At 36.8% G+C, this 21443-nt stretch overlaps 1 protein-coding gene across 2 annotated transcripts; it reads left to right on the top strand.

Moving 5' to 3' along the window:
• Window positions 1-10742: 10742 nt before the first annotated feature.
• Window positions 10743-18515, top strand: LOC122280722. Of its 2 annotated transcripts, none has more exons than XM_043091724.1 (4): window positions 10743-10878; window positions 11927-12368; window positions 13432-14605; window positions 15006-18515. In XM_043091724.1, exons 2-4 carry the CDS (start codon window positions 12202-12204, stop codon window positions 18015-18017), a joined length of 4353 nt encoding a protein of 1450 aa, XP_042947658.1. In that variant the 5' UTR covers window positions 10743-10878; window positions 11927-12201; the 3' UTR covers window positions 18018-18515. The 2 variants fall into 2 exon arrangements, with proteins under 2 accessions (XP_042947658.1, XP_042947659.1); XM_043091725.1 differs by having other exon boundaries at window positions 10868-11005.
• Window positions 18516-21443: the final 2928 nt, after the last annotated feature.

Below are 21443 nucleotides of genomic sequence, written 5' to 3'. Positions count from 1 at the left end.
TATGGATCCGAGTGTAAGTTGAGGTTCTGTAAATCATTTGTGAGATGATTTGTTGAGCTAGTATCAGGGTACCAGTTTGTGTCCGGAGTTGATGAGGGCGAGGTCATGTATGCTGTCATGGTTGGATGGGCACCTTGGTATGCATGATCGAAGCGATAGTAACACTATATGGTAGTGTGACCAGTTTTGCCACACACTTGGCAAGATGGTCTCGTGTTGGATGGGTTACTCTAATGTGAACTTCCTCGCCCATGTCCACCATGACCTCTGATCTGGAGTTGGGATTGTTGTAAGATTGTTGAGGTTGTGATGAACATTGGTTTTGTTGGGATTTTCCACCACGATTGCGTTGATCATTCCAGGTTTCCACATTCATCAAACCTACTGTAGTGTCAAGAGCATATTGTTGTTGCTCTAGGCATAACTCAAAGATGAGAAGATGGTTAAACATCTCTTCGGAAGTCATTTTGTCGACTTGAGTTGAAATGGAAGTCACAATGGCATCATATGATGTGTCGAGGCCTCCAAGAACGTAGGCAGTGAACTCATGGCTTTTTAGGGGCTGTCCAATGGCAACAAGGGTGTCAGAGTATGACTTCATTTTCTGAAAATAGTCAGATATGGACATATTTCCTTTCTTGGTGAGAGCTAAGAATTAGCGAGTTTGAATTGCTCGAGCCGAAGAGATGGAGGAGAACATTTTCTCAAAGGAAACCCATACTTCTCTAGAAGTTGAGAGACCTATCATCTGAGCCAAGATGCCCTCGAACAAAAAGGATACCAAGGTACTAAGAACAACCTGGTCTTGGTCATACCAGGAGTTGAAATTTGGGTTAGGAATGTCTATGGGGGCAGAGATGAAGGTGGCTGTATTGAGGTTGGGTATGGTTGGTGGGGGGCAAATATGGTTCCATCAACATATCCAACAAACGTTGGCCATGCAAGTAGGGGACGATTTGTGTTTTCCAAAGGAGATAGTTGTCTTTGGTGCGCTTGACTGTAACCAGACTATGGATGCTTGCAGGGTTAGTAGAAGTATTGGGTGAGGCCATGGGATCAAGTGAGAAAAAAAAAAAAAAAAAAAAAAAGACAGGTCACAATTTTGCTCTAATTACAATAAAACAATACTCACAGGATGGAAACTCTCGTGCAATTGCTATCGAGAGGAATTGTATATATATATAGCAGTTTATAGATGTTATAAAAATTACAAAACTTGTGTCCTAAAATAATTACAGGAATTGGCATAATTATAGGAAAGACTAGTGTATAGCTATAATTACAATCTTTACATAAATGGAAAGAAGTGAATGAATACAATTCCTCAGATCATGGAATGGAATCGAGCTTGCTGTCATCTGCTGACTTAATCTTGTTGTCATCTGTTTTGGAAGGTGTTTCCTTAATAGTCATTTAAGATTTATAAGATTTATTCCTATGTAAGTAAATTTATTATTAGTTCCACAAAAAAAACTGATGTGTCAGTTCTCCATTAAAATATATAAAAGACCTAATTTATACTAAATCTTGGTTTTAAACTTTCTCTTTTACTCATTTACAAAATAATAATGATTAATGGAAGTCTCAAGCATGAAGTCCGAGAAAATTATTTAAAAATTATATATATAATCTTGCACATGAGATCGATATAAGGACTCATTTGGGCAATTGGAGTACTATCTTAAAATTATGTGAATATGAGTAAAATAGTTTGAGTTAAAATGTTTATTAGATTTTGGTAAATGAAAAAGAAAATTTTGAAGAAAAATATTCTAAAGTATTAAAAAAATGAATATAATTTTTTGATTTAAAGTTTGTAAAAGTTGTATTAATTTTTGTGATTCGAGCGAAAATCAGGCAAAGAGTTCTCTCGAGGCTCGCTCGACACTCTACTCGAGCGAATAATACAGAAAAGTAAAAATTAAGATTTCTATTTTGTAATACTATAAATATGTACTTAATGAATCGTATATACATTCTAAGTGTTTTTAATAGTGAGATTTCACCTTAAAGTGTCTTTTGTGATTTCTCAATATAATAAAATCTTATGTAGCTCTTGGATGTAGATATGTTGCTGAACCACGTTAATTTGTGTTTGTTTTTATTTTTCTGTCATTGATTTCACAACAAGAACCTCATCGAAGCCCACAATCCTGGTAGCCACTTTCTTTGTACTTCACATTCACTCCCTCATTCTCTATCCCTTAATTTCTCCACTTCCATCACATCACCAAGCTCTGCGACACATCGCACCTCCGCACATCCATCCAAACCCCTTAGGTGTTTCATAATTTAGTCACTCCAAATAGTGATTGTAATGAGCGAAAAAACTATTTTATTTATCTCAAGTTGCTTGTCAACACATGTCTCAGGTTGATAGTTAATTGAAAATTTTTACCTTGTGTGAATATAGTGAGTGGGCTTTTGCTATATCTAGCTAGGCCAGATCAATTGCTAATATAGGCAGGATGTGCTAAAAATTGATTTTTGCAAGTAGTTATGAAAATGTCGTAGGTTGTAGAACTTGGCTAGATAACCTACTCTCTTTTTTTAGCATAGAATTGTTGGGTAAGTTAATGAGATGTGGTGAACATTATAGTTCAAGGTTTCAAATTAAAGTTATGTTTTTGGCTAAAATAGGTTATTTGTACATGACTACATATGTAGTTATGTAATTCTTGATAATGGAGTACAATACAATTGTGACCGAATGTAATGAACATAGCATGGCCAGAGGAGATGTTGGAAAAGAACATATCATTGGTTCTTGCTTTTAGAAAAGGCTATTGGTGGGAAATTAGAGAGTAATTAGGGTTTGGTCACTTAGATACTTGGAAATTATAATTGTTTAGTGATATGTAATTAAAGTATGGAGGTGAAATTTGGATGTTTCATATATTGGGTAAATTGATAGTTACTTGAACATTATGGAGATGAATATACAATTGAGCTTGGTTTAATACAATTAGGATATTTCAATACAACTATTCTTTAGTTGGTCCAAGCTTATGATTGTAATTCAGATCAAGCCTAAGGAAGGTCTTCATGTTGTAGTATTTGTCCTATGTTACTCTAGATATTCCCATGGTGAATGGTATTGAATGGCTATATTTGCAACAAAATTCCATATTGCTACTCCTTTAACTTCTTCCATGTATATACTAGCAATGCCATTACTTATTGTGCAAAGAGGATAATACAAGCTAGTTGTCCAAATTCATTATATATAGATTTTTCTATTTCATAGAAACTAAGATTTATGAGCCTAGTTAGAGGCATAATTGTCATATTGTAAGTATAATGTGTTAAAGCAACAAAATAATTAGACCATGTTTGGTTTCACAGACTTTCTCATATCATCTTATCTCATCTCAATATCTAAACACTATTCAAATACAAATATTTTTCAATTTCAAATTTTTTTAGTTTTCATCTAATCATTATTTAATCATTACAATTTTTTCAAATTTTCATAAAACATCTTAACTCAAACTATTTTACTACTATTTATAAATTATTTTACTATTTCACCAAATGAGGCCTTAGTAAGGTTGTGCGTTGACACTTATGTTGGCTTTTGCTCTAGGTCTCAAGAAAATCAATCCATCTTCTTTGAGGGTGGTTGTATTAATTGGCACTAGGAATAAGTTATTTTGTACAGCTACCAATTTACTTATAACTAATCTAACATATCTGTATTTCTTCATTCTTTAAATTGTTTTATACATATCAATCTATAAATACCAAGCCATGTATCATGTAATACAATTTAGTCAATAATGGACATAGAAAAATTATATTTGCAGTCCTAAGATGTGGAATTCTCGTACACTCCTTTTAAAAAAAAGTGAGTAAATATGTGACACACATAAAAAAAATCATATTTTTAATAGTGGATAATACATTTTTTCAAAAAGAGTGGGGCTTGCATTCCCTCATAATTCTATTTTGTTCCAAATCTCAACCTGTTTTGGTCATTCCGGACCCTATTTCGGTTTGGATTGTTTTAATTGCAATGTTGTAATTTCTTTAAGTTTGGATGACATTTTTTGTAAATTTTAAGGTGCCATTTGGATAATGTGTTGAGATGAAAGATAAAATTTGAATAAAATATTGTTATAATATTATTTTTTAATATTATTATTGTTTTGAGATTTGAAAAAGTTCATTTGTTTATAATACTAAAATATTTTATTCCAATACTAGAATGATGATCAAAATGAAATTTAAAACATTAGTTTGAAGTTTGTTAAAAAAATAAAATGTCTATAAAATGTTTGTTGTGGCAGCTTAAGAAATCGTCTCAAAAGACTGGTAAATTTTTACCAATTACGAGAGACCAAACGATATATTTCTAATGTTTTTCTTCATCCCAAGAATAATAAAATAGAGAATTGTTGTAGTCAATCATGTTATCTTTTAATTGATTTTTTTTTTTTAAAAAAAATCATGATGTTACTAAGACATTTGTAAAAGTAATGAGCCTATAAAAAGTATGTTTTTGAAAAGTTTTTGTGAGATTTTTTTCTTTAAATTTTTTGTGAAAATTGTTTACGGAATGAGGTAATTGACTTGGTTAAACAGATCTTTTTATTCGAGAGAATTATTTTGATATTAAAAAGATGTTTGGGTCGGTGACATTTTTTCAAAAAAATAAATGTTTTCAAAAAAAATTTCAAGCCAAATAAAAGCCGATTAGAAAAATGGACCATGCTATGCCCACAGCTCCCAACTACCGCTGAGAGCTAATGTTAGGCATAAGTGGGTCTTTTTTTTTGTTATTGTTGTTTTTTGACATATATTTTTTTAACACTTTTAAATATTTCTTTTAAAAAATTCATAACATCATTACAAACACTTCTTTAATCACAAAATAAATTAAAAAATGTGAATGGTAGCTCGGAGCAATGGATCTATCATTTTCCCAAAAATATTTACCGTAACTCTTTTAGTTGCTTTTTATATCATGCACTTGCATAAGAGAATACATTTTAAATTTCTAATAATCAATTTAATTACTTGTTGCATTACACTTACTAAGAAAGAAAAGGAAAAAATTATCACATTTTATACTCTTTAAAATGATCACTTTACTACTTAATTTGAAACACATATATAATTAATCTATTTGTTAAAATCTGACTGTCATATGAATAAGAAATAGATGACTTAAAAGTAATTTTAATTGTTCTATTTTAGAGAGTATATATATAAATAATAGTGACTATATAATGAAAATGTGATAATTTGACTATATTTGCGAAAAATTAAAAATACAAATTGCATTTTTTACTTATAATTTTACATCGTGGTGTGCAATCTGGGAAAAAAAAAGTTACATCGTGGTGGTACTGACAAATGTTTAGCAAGCAACATGGGCGAAAAGAAGTTACATTGGTCCTCTCCTCTCGGTAGGGTGAGGTTCTCTCAATTTTGTCCGTTTGATAGTGCTATTTTGTCTCTAAGGCTTGTGTCTGTAGTGTAACAATGGCAAAAGATATTACGAGACATTGGGAGTCACTGAAACTGATAGAAGAAGATCACCCCCCAGATGAAGTTGTTTTTATCATCAAACCTAAAATGGGAACTTTGTCTCCTTGCAATGATATTCAATAACAGAACAACCAATAGGGAAGCTTTCAAATCGACCATGTCCAAGATATGGAGTACTAAGGGATGGGTTACGTTCAAAGAGCTTGGTACAAACAAGTTCCTCATGGAGTTCCAACTCTACTTAGACAAACAAAAAGTAATACAGGGAAGGCCATGGTCCTTTGACTGTCACCTTGTCTGCATGAAAGAGTTTGAGGGAATTTTATCCCTTTCAAAGATTCAGTTCCATGCCGAACCTTTTTGGGTCCAGATACATAATCTTCCATTCACATGAATGAACAAGGAAATTGGAGAGCTAATGGGATCTAGTTCAGGAAAAGTCCTTGAGGTTGAGGTAGATATGGAAGGGTATGGCTGGGCTTGTTTTTTAAGAGCTAAAGTTGAAGTCAATGTTACTAAACCTCTCCCAATATGTCGTTTTTTCAAGTTTAGCAACAAACAAAATTAGTTCTCCTTCAAGTATGAATGCCTTCCCATATTCTGTTTCAAATGTGGTCGACTCATGCATGAGAGAGGGAACTGCCCAGAAAGGCCACCAGAGACTTAGGCAAAGGAGCAGTATGGGCAATGGCTATTAGCCAATTATTTTTCCGTAAAATGAGTCTTCCTGAAGAAGTACAGTGGCTCTATGGAGCAGGAGCACCATGGATCATCCTGGAGAGGGAACCCAGAGGAGGAAGGAGGCAACAACCCCTGCTACAGGGAGTCCACATCAAAAACAGCAAACGAGTCACCTACTTTGGCAATGGCAGTAGGAATTAAGGAGGTCAACCAAACCCGTGTTGGTGGAACTCCTACTAGGGAAGGTCAGGTGATTTCTGGCTCAAGTACCCCTCTTGCCCTCAAAGATCTTGTGATTTGCTCCTTACATGGATTCTCTACACCAAGACAGGACAGTCTTCCCAAGGGCTCTACTATATTTCCCAATTAGGTAAGCCTTTCGCATCCTATATCCCCATCTACTAATGATGTAGTTATGCGGACACCTGAGACACTTTCCTTAAATAACCCCTATAAGTCAAACAAATGGGCTAACTCCCCCAAGAGTGACCTCGGAAATAAGGAGAACTCTCCCTACAAGCCTATGAAAGGCAAATCTTGGAAGAGGAAAACAATGGACTTGCCATATAGACAAATATGGAGCTTCAAACAAACCATATAGACAAATGGTACAGTTTAGAGATGCACTATCTTTCTGTAACCTATATGACCTGGGCTTCAGTGGTGATAGATTTACCTAGACAAACAATAAGGAGAGCAGACATTTCACTAAGAAAAGACTCGACAGGGCATGTGGAAACACCCTATGGCTTAATCACTTTGCCAACCATATAGTGTCTCACCTAGATTGCACCCAATCTGATCACAAACCTATCCTAATCTAGACAAAAGGCCAAACCAACATGGGGAAGAAGAAGAGAATATTTAGGTTCGAATCAGCTTGGACCAAGTAGAAGGGTTGTGGTGGCCTCATTAAAAAAGTCTGGGAATCCTCAGCCAATTCTCTAAGGAGATTGCACAGCACCCTACAAGGGCTCGATTTATGTCAAGAATAACTAAAGGCTTGAAGTAGGACCAGGAGAAGGGATCAATAAAAACTCCTAAAAAAGAAAACTAAGTAGCTTAACCACATGCATGGGACAAACTAGGGCAACCTACACGAGGAAATAAAGAATGTCCAACAAGAGCTTAACTCCCTTATGGATGTTAAAAATCTAAAGTGGCAACAGAGAGCAAAACAAGCATGGTTAAAGGATGGAGACCGAAACACAAAGTATTTTCACAAGTGCTCAAGCCAAAGAAAAAAGACAAATACTATCAATAGGATACAGTCATCCACAGGTCAAGTAACCCAGGATCCTCAGATAATTTGCCATGTTTTTCATGATTTCTTCAAGGACCTCTTCTCAACCTCCCATCCAAATGGTATATAGGAATGTCTAACCCTAATGCAGCAAGTTGTTATTGAGGAAATGAACTCCACACTCTCTATAGCCTTCACAACAATAGAAATCAAGGGGGCCATTTTTAGCATGAACCCTCTCGAATTCCCTGGGCTTGATGGCTTCCTTGCCTTGTTCTTTCAAAAATACTAGGAGACAGTGAGCAATCATGTTTGAAAGGCAACCCTAGAAGTCCTAAATGGAGGAAAATGGGATGACAAACTCAATGAAGCCTTCATAGCCTTCATCCCAAAGAAGCTGAACGCAAATACAGTCACAGACTTCATGCCTATAAGTTTATGCAATGTTCTTTACAAGATCATTGCAAAAACTTTGGAAAATAGGCTAAAAAAAATCTTACCTAGTATCATCTCCCCCACTCAGGTAGCATTTGTGTTAGGAAGGCTTATCACAGACAATATCATTGTAGCATTTGAATCCCTACATACAATGAAGGCTAGGCTGAAAGAAAGGGATGGTTACATGGCCTTAAGATTGGACATGAATAAAGCCTATGACAGAAGCTCTCAGTTACCTCCTAAACAAAGCTGAGCAGAACAGGTTGATTACACGCTTACCAATCAGAAAACACCACCTGCATATTAACCATCTATTTTCTGCAGATGACTCTCTACTATTTTGCAAGGCTAACTCCATTGAGTGAAGCCAACTCTATTTCCTGCTAGAATCCTATGAAAAAGTATATAGTCAGAGACTAAACAAGGACAAGACCTCCATTTTTTCAAGCACAGACACTAGAGAACAAACCAGGGACATTGTTACAAGCATTGTTGGGATTCATGGGACTTACTCCTATGAGAAATACTTGGGTTTGCTAGCCCTTGTAGGAAGATCTAGGTCTCAATCTTTCAAGGGCATCTTAGATAGAGTGCAGGCAAAACTGAGTAGTTGGAAAACAAAGTTCCTTTCCCAAGTAGGCAAGGAGACTCTTATCAAAGCAGTCATCCAGGCTATTCCAACCTATATCATGGGGATTTTCAAGTTGCCAAAATAGCACCTAAATGAGCTTAACAAACAAGTAAGATCCTTCTTGTGGGGTCAACAATCACAAGAATACAGGATTCATTGGATGCCATGGAAACATATGATCAAATCCAAGAAAACATGAGGTTTGGGCCTGTGGGATTTCAAAAATTTCAATTGTGCTCTCCTAACAAAACAATGCTGGAGGATCATCTCTACCCCCAACTTCCTTGCTGCCAGGGTCCTCAAAGAGAAATACTTCAAGCAGAGCTCCTTCCTCACTGTAAAAAAAGGCCATAATGCCTCCTTCTACGACAGAGCTTTGTCTCTGCAAAACCATTGCTTGAGGAAGGACTAATTTGGCGTGTTGGTGACAGAGAAACAGTGAAAATCTAGAATGACAAATGGTTTCCACAACAATCCACTTACAAACCCCATAGTTCAATTAGATTCCTACCTACTGACTCCAAGGTTGCTATGCTCATTGACAAGTCCTCTCATCAATGGAACCACTCACTAGTTAAAGCCATATTCAATAGAGTAGAAGCTGAGTTATTCAAAAGAATCCCCCTAAGCCCTTACCCCACACCAGATAGAATGATTTGGAGATGCACCACTTTAGGTGCATTCACTGTCAAGTCAGCTTACTACCTAAATTTTGAGATGGAAAAACAGGAAAATGGCCAATCCTCTGAAGCCATAACTGAAGTTGTGCCCTGGTAAAAAATTTGGCAACTAAAGATCCCCAATGCAACCAAAACCTTCCTATGGAGGCCTGCCTAGATGCCATCCCTATCAAAGTTAAACTTTACCAGAGAAAGGCTACTGCTGATGAATCTTGCCCCATATGCAAGCTCCACCTAGAAACAGTCGAACATGCTTTATGGGATTGCCCTTCTACCCAAGATGTATGGAGTCAATGTGGAAAGAAGATCCAAATGACTAGCTTGTTTTTTTAGTCATTCAAAACCCTGATGGAACTTTTATTCGAGACTAGAAGAATAGGAGATGATGGAATTTGCTCTCACTGCATGGAAGATTTGGAAAAGAATGAATGAGTTTGTCTTCAGTAACACTTTCATCCACCCAAAATCCGTTATCCAAGCAGTCAAACTTTTTATTGAAGACATCCACTAGACTCAACAACTAGCTCATAAGTGCTCTATTGGTTCAAATGATCACTCTCAATGGGAAGCTCTCCCACGAGGGAAATTGAAACTAAATTATGATGCTACCATTGACAAAACAAACTGCAAGGTGGGAGTTGGGGCTATTGTACGTGATTGGGAATGGAAGGTGCGAGCTACCTTAAGAATGAGCCATGCCCTCTTCCTTGATCGTCTTATAGCTGAAGCTTTTGCTGCCTTTCAAGCTTCTATGTTCTTAAAATACTAGGGTGGCAGGATGTAATCATGGAATGAGATTCTTTGTAAGTAGTTAATTGCATCAAGTCCCTAACAAAGATAGAATCATATGTTGGCGTATTGATAAGGGACACAAAGTCTACATTAGACTCCTTCACAAATTGAACAATTAGATATACTGGGAGAGCTTATAACTCTTTAGCTCATGCTTTTAAGTCAAGATGGTATCGATAATAGTATCACATCTATTGATACTATTCTTTTTTTATCTAAACTTTGATTTAATTGAATGAAAACACAAGATACTTTCCTTTAAAAAAAGAACTAAAAAAAATAAAAACAGACGACATGGGCTATCGAGTTCGGAATTTACACATCTAGAAACGGTGAGTGTATCACGCTTCTTTTTACAAGAAAGTAGGGCCCTAAAACCGACATTAAAGGCAATTAGTCCGCCTCCTCTCACGTATCACAGATTCACAATCACTCCCATTAACAAAAAAATAAAAATAAAAAAAGAAGAATAAATAACGGAAGAAAATGAGGGGTTGCAGACTTGCAGATCAGTAGGTATAGGATAGGACAGCTTTGCATATTATTTTATATTTGAAAAATATAATTATAAATATAATTGTGTATTAATTTATATATTAATATAATGTGATTGATCAAAAAGTAAATTTTATTAAAAATAATATTAATTTAAATTTTAAATATAAATAAATCAATATTAATATACATATTAATTCGCGAGTATATTTATATATATCAAAATTTTTTTATATTTATATTTCTAATTTCTTAGGAAAAGAATAAAAAAACGCAGACCCACACACACTCTCTCTCTCTTCCTTTTCTTCGAGTCTCTTAACGCATATTCACAGATGGGAGGTAAATCCGTGGTGTTTAATGGTACAAATCTGCTTTTTGGTGGAGTGATGAGAGAAAGAACCTGATGCCCTCCTGATGTGCGAGTGAGTGGTGCTCTCTTTCTCTCGTCTTTTGTCGTTTATTAGCATAGCTAGTCTTCGATCCAGGACTTCATTTCTCGCCCATTTTCTGTCCAAACCGTATCCCCCAAAACAGCTTCAGAAGCAAGAGGTCTGTTTGCATACGATCTGCTCTGAATTTTTTCTTCTACGTTTTCTTTTCGAGTCTTCTTCTTCTTCTCTTGCTGCTTACCCAGTTTTCATGCTATTAATTACTTCTGGATTTGTTTTCCGGGTTTTGCTTCTTGGGGGCTTCTTTCTTCAGCTTGAATATATACCATTGTTCCATGTGATTTCCTGATCTCTCTGTGTCCATGTTTCCCGAGTGGCTTCTTTACTTTGACGGACTCACTATCTAGTCGCTTTTGATTTCCTTGAAGAAAAAAGAGGACGAATCTGGTCCTCTCGGTTTTGGTTATTCTTACCCTGAATTTTGTTACGTGCATAGGGTCATCGACTGTTAGCTAACACGCTTGACGACCTAAGATTTGGATTTCTTGCATTCTTTCGACCATAGGACTCCCTTCTACTTGATCAATCTCTTTCTTTGCTGCTCCGGATTTAGTTTGTGTTCTATTTTTTTTTTTTCTTACTTCTTGTCTCCGTGGTTCACTGTATATATTGCTCTTTTTCTGATAGTTTCTTCTTTGATTAAACTCTAGATTTCTCGTGCCATACAATATGATTTTCGCTTTAAAATATTTTACATGATTGTTCGAGAACGCCTGTGGATTGTGGAGTTCTACAGCCTCAATTTTGTAGTGTTTCTTTCTGAATCATCCCCGCATAAAATAACTCTCGCTGACTTTGGAATTATATTTTCGTCTTCGCTTTGTGGCTTCTAATTCCGTTCTTTGCTCGATCATTTGGGTTTCCCTAGATTTTGACGATTCAGAGTAGATGCTTCTAATTCCCTCACCCCATCACATAAAATAACGTTCTTGGGGGGTCTAGAACAGCCCAGTTTGCCTTGTTCTTCTGGCTCTTTCCTCAAATTCGTTATCTCATGCTATCTCAATTACTTCTCTCGCAGGTAAATGGATGAAGATTCTAGTGGCGTTGTTTGATTTCGATCCACACGTAGTTACAGTTTCGTATTGAAGCTGCTTTGTGTTGGTGGCTTTGTGGTGGGGTTTGGAGGGAGAGTAAGAAAGTGAAAAAAAAAAAAAAAGGAAAAGAAAGAGTGAACGGCCTATTGTTGTTATATATGCTGAAGACTAAGTTAAAGATAAGGCCCAGTGGTAGCGGTAGTAATAGAGCTTGTGACTGTTGGAAAAACAGCACAAGAAGAGAGAACCTTTTTATCAGATGTTATCCATTGAAAACTCTCCATCAGATCCCTCGTGCACTTGCGATGTTTCCCAGCTGAAATCTGGTAGTGATGAGAGGGCCTCTCATAAGCTTCCCTTGCCAGAGGTAGATCTGTCCAAGCGAGCCCTATTTGGTGAAACCCCACTTCCCAAATTCTCCATAAGGTTCTCTCTCTCTCTCTCTCTCTCTCTCTCTCTCTCTCTCTCTCTCTCTCTCTCTCTCTCTCCAACTGCTTTTTCTCTGGTGGTGGTGATCCGAAAAGTTTTCGCATCTTAAGACAAAGAGCTTGTTGATTCAGATCCGGAGTTACAAGCTGCTTGTGGATCAGTCCTACATGGGGCCTAACTCATAATATCCTTATTGTCTCTATTTTGATCTCTTGGGGATTTTGCTTTGCTTTAGCTAATGAACTTGTTCATGGCTTTTAATTCTACCGGGCTTTTACGCTTCGTCATGGATCATCCCTAAACTCTATCCTAATCGTCTGTCTACTTAAAATCTGTAGTCATGTAATATTTAGTTGCTTTTCTTGCTTTATTTTGCTGGTGATTTCATGTCTCTTTGCCTATTACAATCTTCCCAGAGCTGGCTAGCTCCCTGGAGAATTGTTGCTACCCCATTTGCAGTCTATACTTGTTCTAAGCATATCACGCTGCACGTACATTTCCGACTTTTCTTGTTCACTAGATCATAGAATCTCCTTTGTCACTTGGGTTGGCCTGATTCGCTTTGAGTCAACTTACAATATAATTTTTTTCGATTGGTACCGGGGTGTCCAAGAACATTGTCACGACTAATTCCGGGTGCACCGTCATATATGACTAATCTTGGGGTTGTACGGGCATCGGTAAGCAGTTTCTTGCAAGTGCATTTCCGATTATTCAAGGAAAAATCTCTTAATCTGATGGTCCCTAGAAATTGTTTACATCCAATGAGATTTGAACCTTAGACTTGGAGGAGCATACCCACAAATTCAAAGCCTTTACCAGTTGGGCCTAGGGGTCAACATACAATATAATTAAAGATGTAAAAGTTTTCATAATCAGTTCATTTATGCTCGGGTTTTTTCCAAAGATAGCTAGTCCGAGTTATATATGTATGACATATTGTCCTTTTTTTTTCGTTGGTTTGAGATTACGAGATCTGCACTAAATTGATTAACTACATAAATTTTTATAGGTTACAAGTCACTACATAATTAACAAAATATTATGATTTGTACTGTAGGGATTATGTTTTTATTACCCGAAGCAAGGATATCAAGACGAATTGGCCTTTTTCTTTGAAAAATTTGCAACTTTGCTTGAAACATGGTGTGAAGGATGTGTTGCCGCCATTTCAGCATCTTGATAAAGTGAGGAACGAATGCTTTCAGGAAAGTACGGTTGGAAGTAGCACACTTGAGAATAAAAACTTGAAGAATATTGTTGGAGAGCTGTCTGGGCCGCCTAATGATTATACAGTATTAGACTTGTCTGTAAATGCTCAATTGAATCAGAAACCACCAGAAGCTTTTATAGAGACAACAACTTCACGTAGGTCTGAAGGAGAAAATGATCTCCCATCCACAAGAAGTTTTTCTCAATCTGATATAGAGTCACTTCCCGCTAATGGGCTGTCTAGCTCATCTTTAGACCCTGATACATTGCATGAAGACTCAGTCGACGTTGAAGCTGAAGGTCTTGCTCCGGCCCACCAGATTGAAAGCACAACCCGACCCTCTAATAAGAAGTGCAGATTGGTAGTAAAATCTGGTGCCAACTCTGATCGTAACTTGACTGAAGATATTGCTTCAAATTGTACTACCGTATCAGAATTAGCAATGGCTTCAAAGCTATGCCCTGTTTGCAAAATTTTCTCATCGTCCTCGAACACCACCTTGAATGCTCACATCGATCAGTGCCTGTCTATGGAGTCAGTTCCTAAGTGGATGGCTGCAAAACTAACCAAGCACAGATTTAAGCCAAGGAAGACTAGATTAATGGTGGATATATATAAGACAGCCGCAAGATGCACATTAGAAGATCTTGATAGAAGAAATGGCACGAACTGGGCCACAGTTTCAAGCTTGACTATGCGGGATAATGACAAGTCTGAGATGCCTGCAGAAGGGAAAATGCAAAGGATGTTGCTGGTTCATACTCCGGATAGTGGCAATGTCGGTGCAGTTTATATTGATTCCAGTGGCACTAAACTCAGGATTTTATCCAAGTTTGATGATGCACCATCAGTGTCTCAAGTGAGTGAGGAGCTTGGAACAAGAAAACGCTCAAAGGGAGGTAAAGGAAGTAAACTTCTTCCAGCCAAAAAGAAGAAGTCCCTTGCGCCCAAACATCATAAGTACCTCAAACTTGCACTTCAAAGCAAAAAAAAATTCTCTCGCAGGGCCCATTCTTCTCAGGTACACCGTTGCTTCCTTTGTATATGGGTTATTCTTTTTCCCCTTTCAACGAATACACTTTTGCATATCTTCATTGACTGCTTTTGTTCATTATTGATGCTAATTTGAAATCTCTATGCCCAGTATGTGATCTAGAAATTTGCTCATACATCTCACTGGTCAATTTACAAATATATAATTCCATGAAAAGCTTGCGCATGCTATATATCATAGTGAAGACAGTTGATTAAATTGATCTCAAAATTCTTGTATCAATAATCTTGGTGCGTATTTATTCTGTGGGTAATTCCATTAAGCCCGTGCACGAACTAAATGCCAGAGCAATAAAATTACTTGCAATCCACTTTTATTCTGAATTGTAAATATCTTTTGGCTGCATTGTTGATTGATTGTTAAACAGATTTATGGTGGTCAACGAGTGGAAGAAAGGTGCAAGAAGAATGAACATCAGGCAAAGAATCAAGTTAAACCCAGCGATTCTGGGAATTTGAGACATTGGGTATGCTCCAAAAGAACTGGAGTTGCAAAAGAAGTCAGTAGAAAAGATGCCCATCAACCTCTGAGTGAGAGTGATCAATTTTGTTTTGGTGATTCTCTCGTGGAGAGAAGTCGGGTTTCAAAACTTGCAAATTTGTCTCAGAACCCAATTTTTTCTCCTGAGAAAAGTGAGAGAATGAAGAGTCCCTTTTCTGAAGGCCAAGCTAGTGACAAGAGGCAGCGATCTCCAGGGAGAAAGCAAGTTGGAAGTCCCTTGTTTGGAGCCAGGAGCAGCAGCAGTGTTGAGAGGTCTCTTTCACTAATGAAGAGAAATGTCAATCAATTGAGCAAAGACAGCAATTCTGTTTGTGATGATTCTATATTGAATTCTCCAAAGTCCACTGTAGATTATGTACCTTTGTTGAGAAGCAAGCTGGATGATATTGCTGCAGGGCCAAATTATAACTCCGATATTCCTTTTCTTCCTTGCACAAGTCTAACTAGAAGTTATCATCCCTTAAAACCAAAAACCATGAAATTCTCCCCATCGAGGAAAAATGTATCAGCTGTCAAAGGCAGATTATCTGTGACTAAATCCAGACCAGACATGATCCAGAAGTGCTCAGCCCTTAAGACTTGTCAAGTGCATTTTGCTGCAGGAATAGGCAAAGAAGTAGCGGCCTGGTATCCTGAAGCTGATGAGCAACATGATTTGATGCACAGTCATATTGACAATAGTTCTGGAAGAGAAGAGATCTCAAGTGAAGTATCTTTTGGCAGTAATACTGTACTAAGAATCAAGCAAGATAGAGGAGCAATCAGTATAACTCGAAAGTTGAAGAGTTCACAGTTGGCCACTCAATGTTGTGGGCATGATAAGTGTGAAAACGAGGATTCTTCTGTTAGAGTTCGTGATCATTTTCTGGACAAAGTTGTTGACTTAAAATCAGCTACAAAAGAGGTTTGGATCCCTGGGGAGGATATTGTCTCTGAACTAGCTGCCAAAGAAGCTGTTCAGAAGTTTGATACAACTTTGTTTCAATCTCTAGCTCCTGAACTACAACACAAGCTGGGTAGTTTTACCAAGACCCCATCCAACTCTGTACAATTTATTGATGGTAATCACGGGCCTCTCTGTGGAGCTGAAGCACTGAAAAGTGCAACCAAGCCAAATCTTGTTGATGAACAAGATATATATTGTGCTGATAAAGTGGGCAATGACTTTATTGGGCAAAATGTTCTTATTGGGGAAGAAATGGATTCTGAAATTGGGCAGGAAAACTTTTTTGAAGAGGTAGATCCAATACCCATTCCAGGGCCACCGGGATCATTTTTGCCAAGTCCTCGGGGTATGGGATCAGAAGATCTTCAAGGGAACTCATCATTAACCACAACAAGCCGGGTTCAATCGTCTCAAGATCTGCATGCCATTGATGGGGATTCGTCAGATTCTCCTATTTCTGCAACATCAACTATCTCTAATTCCACAGTTGCTGGATATGATTGGAAGTATTCCAAACCATTTTCATCCGTAGGTCCTCAATCAATTCAAGACAAGATGAGGTCAGTCTTCTCTGTTGCCAGCATTGAGCCTTCAGCAGAAAGTGTTGCTGTAGTTCCACAGATAAAGGGTAGAGAAGTAGAAAAACTTATTTTTGATGGGGAGAATAGTAATGTTAATAAGATCTCGATTGAAAAGTTTTCTCTTAGTTTCAAAGGTGATGAGCCTTGCTGTTGCCAAAGGAAGGAAAGAGCTTCTCACAGTGCAGCATTGACTTATCAAGAATCACAACTATTAAAGCGAAGGGCTGCAGCTTCAGTGACAATGCCTACCATAGGAAAGCAAATGAGTTGTAATCTTAACACAAGACCTGGGAATTTTGATGCGAGGCCTGAAATAATTCCTCTGAGCAGTTGCCCAAGTTCAAAATCTGAAAAGGTTGTTTCCCCCATCATTAAGTGCCCTGCAGGTCCCATTTCTTTGAAGGGTTCCCCAGATGTTGGAGCAAAGTTTCCAGGTCATGGTAGTTGTGATTCTGCTAGTCCAGCTGCTTCTAATCCTGTACTAAGGCTGATGGGGAAGAATTTGATGGTGGTCAACAAAGATGAGGATGCATCAGTGCCAGTAGGGTCTGTCCAATCAAATCTCGGCCAACTCAACCCTCTAACTCCAAGGTTTCCAACACTTTCTGAAGTCTCTCCTGTAAATATTCAAAATGAGGTCTACCGCTGCCATCATCATATGGTCCCTCATATAGGCCAGGATTCACATAATTTATCAGGGCATTGCTTTGAGGGAAAGTTTTCAAACAGTTTTAGAAGCCATAATACAAAGACACCACAAATGGTTGCGAGAGGGCTGGCAGGCTTTTTTCCAGACCAGCCCCAGGATGGTGGATTTATTTCTTTCATGGAGTCTCATGAGCATGAAAGTCACTTCAATGTTCCATCTCAACAGAGCAAGTCTAAGAACAGACCAAATGGATCACCCACATGTAATATGGAGAAATCCTTAACAATTCCTGATTGCCAGCAGATGAGTGCTCGTTCTGCTGCCAATGCTGATAGAGAAATTATTATCATTGATGACATCTCCTCTAGTGAAGCCAATTTAACCACTGATGTCACGAAGTACTCTGGAGTATTGAGGGAAAGAAAGGCGGTTTCATCTGGCATTCCAATCCCAGCGGTTTCAAGACATTTGAACACTTTCGCTTATTATCAGTCACAGGACCCTACTCCACTTGGGGAATTGCCAGCGGTGCACAAAGCCAGCTTTCATGTAACCCCCTCACTAGGAGCTCATGCAAGTTCTGCTAGATGGAGTTGTACTTCAGAAGGTTCTGGTGTGCTGCAGTGGAGCCCCTTTTTTCCTGCGTCACCCTCAACAGGTCATCTGAGGTCTGCACTGTATAATTCTCCAAGCTTGACATAGGCGCTGCGAGTTTTGTTTGGGATGGCACATTTGCACCCGGTCACAAAACAAGGTTTTGCTTCAAAACTGAAATGAAATCTTGAGCTGCTCATAGATTAATGATAGGCAGAAACTTCCGGAGATAACCGAGATAATGGCGGTTGATCAAAGACAGAACCTGCGCACAAGTTCAGCTGTTGAAATCTTAGCTTGAGCTGGTATATACCGAGTGTGGGTCCAAAGTTACGGAGCTTTTGAGGCTATCCATGGGCATTTTTAAAGCTACCCAGCAATGTATAAGCACCCTATGAATAAAAGTTGACCAGGAACCTTGCTTTTTAGTCAATGGACTTGAGCCTCCTTTTATGGAAATGTCTATTTTTTGGGGGAGGGGTGGGTGGTTTAAATTTTGTGAAGTTGGAGCTGCCTTTTGCACGTGTACTTTTTACTTTCTAATTTTATAACACTACCACTATAAACTTTTGGTCATCAAAATCAATTCTGTCAACTTTTTGATCATCTCCATCTGGTTACTGTTAGCCGTTAGATGCGATAACCAACCAAACCATATCGTGCTTGATCTTTCACTTTGTATGTAGATTTTGAAAGCTAACCCATTAGAGAAACATACATTAATATACATGTGACTGCCCAAGTAACGTATTTACTTTGTCATGCCAACTTCACAAAATCTGGGTTAGTACAGATCAATCTTTGCAAACCTAAATATCAAGTTCATGATCATGAGAATACCGATCATCTGATCATGATTAGTCTTGTGATGTCAGATTCACAGCGGATTTGATCTCTCGGCTTGCCTTAGTGGGTATATGATCTGTTCTTCATGTTGTACGTTTTGTTGAGATCAGCTTGCAGTTTCCTGGCTAGAATAAATGGCCGGATGACGAGCGTGCATACCTCTAGTGATAAGTGATGGTAGGTAAAGAATTTTCAAAGCCCGGGGGCCGTACGTGTCCCGGTTGCTGGACACAGATACTTGTGATGTTCTGTACGTAGATACATACGTATCTATGAGAGATCGCGATCATGTTATGGTTGCAACCTACTACCGTGTTGCATCATGCAGTCGATCAAAATTTGTTGGCAATCTTCCTCATCCCATTCCCCGCGAAGAAACGAGGAAAAAGAAGATACAACTGATTCAGGAGAGCAATAACCTCATGCACATGCAGATATTTGTGGCCAATCGTCGTCTTCTTCTTGTTTATTATTATTACTATCATTCTCCTAATAGGTTATTATGTACAGTACTGTGTGCTTTGTTATACACGTGCTGAGACTCCACCCTTATATTGTGAATGGACAGTATCTCTTATAACCTTATAATGTGGGGTCGGCCGGGACAACCCGGAAGGACCCATCAGGAAGCCAAAATTTATCTCTGAGTTTTAGTTTTTGTAGAGCTCCAATGACTTGGATCTTAGAATACGAATAAAAAGGTTATGGATGCCTAGCCGACCATGGGACAGAGAGGAAGGGGTGGGAGAGCTACGGGGGATGGCAAAGACCCAAGGAAGGTACAGAGCAGCAAAAAGCTTGGCGGTCGGATCACTACCGTCACTCCTTGTTTCGTTGCATGCGCTCCACTAACCGGTGAGGCAAGGCAGTGGATGGAACGTGCATGGTGCTGGACGCAGGACAGTTTTTTATTTTTATAATGAGTCTTCAGTTTGGCGCATTTGAAAAAAAAAAAAAAAATCTCCTACGACTCTAATTTTAAGATTTTAACCTTTTAAGTGTTAAACTTTTTATACTTTAATTTCATTGGTCAAAATTCCTGTCGGATTAGTACTTAACGAGATTGCCACGTAGCATTATAAATGAATGTTACATTAATGTCATGTCTCAACTAATTAGAATAAAAAAATGCTGCATCAACCAAAACTTATTTCAAACAAGTTGAAAGTTTTTTAAAAATTAAGAAAAAAAAATTAAAAACAAATGTAAAAATGAAACTGCACATTGGCTTGTGATTAAATATATAACTTTCATTTCGTAATTTTAATTTTAGAATAAAATTCTTAATTTAATTGGATATATTTCTTAATAGGATAATTAATTGTGTGGCTTAATTCATATGTGTAAGAGGAAATTTACCTGCTTCGGAAATTATATAGCGTATATGTTGAAAAAAATTAGCAATTTAACGGTATATAGTCAGGCACTCGTTAAATGTATGTTTGAAATTACGGTAAAAAATTTAACTTATAGTTTAAATAATAACTTATATTATTAAAATATTATTAACTATTTGCATGGTAACCATATATTTAAAGAACTTTCAAACATGTTACATTCGTTAAAAAATAAATTAAAAAGATAATTTCTGAAATAGAAATGACATTTATTTAATTTTTTAAAGATTGTGATTATATTTTAAAAAGTTTAAAAGTTGTAATTATTTAAAAATTGTATGATTATTTTCACCTATTGACGGCCTTTTTAAAATTTAAATTATATTTCGGATTATTTGCAAAAATACGTTTGTGTTTTCTCAAACATACTTTTCAACTTATTTGAGATTAAAAAATATTTTAATATGTAATATCCAAACAACTTAATTTTTCTATTATAGAGCTTTCAATTTGAATTACATTTCGAATTATCTAAGAAAACACGTTTGAAGAATAGCATCAAAATGATGATTTTCCTCAATCATACTTTTCAACTTATTTGAGATTAAAAAATACTTTAATATATATTTAATATCCAAATAATTTAATTTTTCTATTATAGAGCTTTCAATACTATTTAAGAATTTTTTAAGACTTCTAATGCAACCTCAAACCCTAAATATGAATTAGAAATGAAAAAGTAATCGATCAAATGTTATAAAAGAAAAAATATAAAGTGATCCGGGCTTTTAAAATTTGAAACCGTCTAAGATTTATTGATATAACCTCTCAAATTAGTTTAAGCTTAAATGACTAAATTCATAGGCATTTAAGGCAATTTTAGATGAAGTAACTCATTCTGAGGCTTCAAAAAATATAGATATTGTGAAATTATTACTTATTTTAAAAGTTTAAATTAATAAGAAGAGATCGATTTTAATTATTTGTATTATATTTTTAATAAATTCTTTTACATATGGATTAGACTCTTTCACAATAAATGAGTCTAACATATAAAATATTTAATTAAATAAAATAAGGTTTAGATTCACTATTTATATTCAAAACTTTTACTGTATACCATATGCTAGATATTTTTTGAGAGGAAAGAGAGAACAGTGTTGACTGTTGAAGATAAGTTGATCTTATTTTGTGTAACACCCAGCCCAAATCTTAACCCAGTCCCGTAGAGAAGCTCAATAGTTCAGGAAAATGGCGTTGTTCATTTTATAAGCAGATTTTTATTTTTATTTTTATTTTTCCTCCCTCTTCTCTCCCCACCCCCGATAGTTTCCACTCCCTCTTCTTTTCA

Source organism: Carya illinoinensis, chromosome 11 (genome assembly GCF_018687715.1).
Source record: "Carya illinoinensis cultivar Pawnee chromosome 11, C.illinoinensisPawnee_v1, whole genome shotgun sequence".
Taxonomy (NCBI): Eukaryota; Viridiplantae; Streptophyta; class Magnoliopsida; order Fagales; family Juglandaceae; genus Carya; species Carya illinoinensis.
Note: the sequence above shows the minus strand (reverse complement) of the source record. Positions and strands in the feature narration are given on the sequence as shown.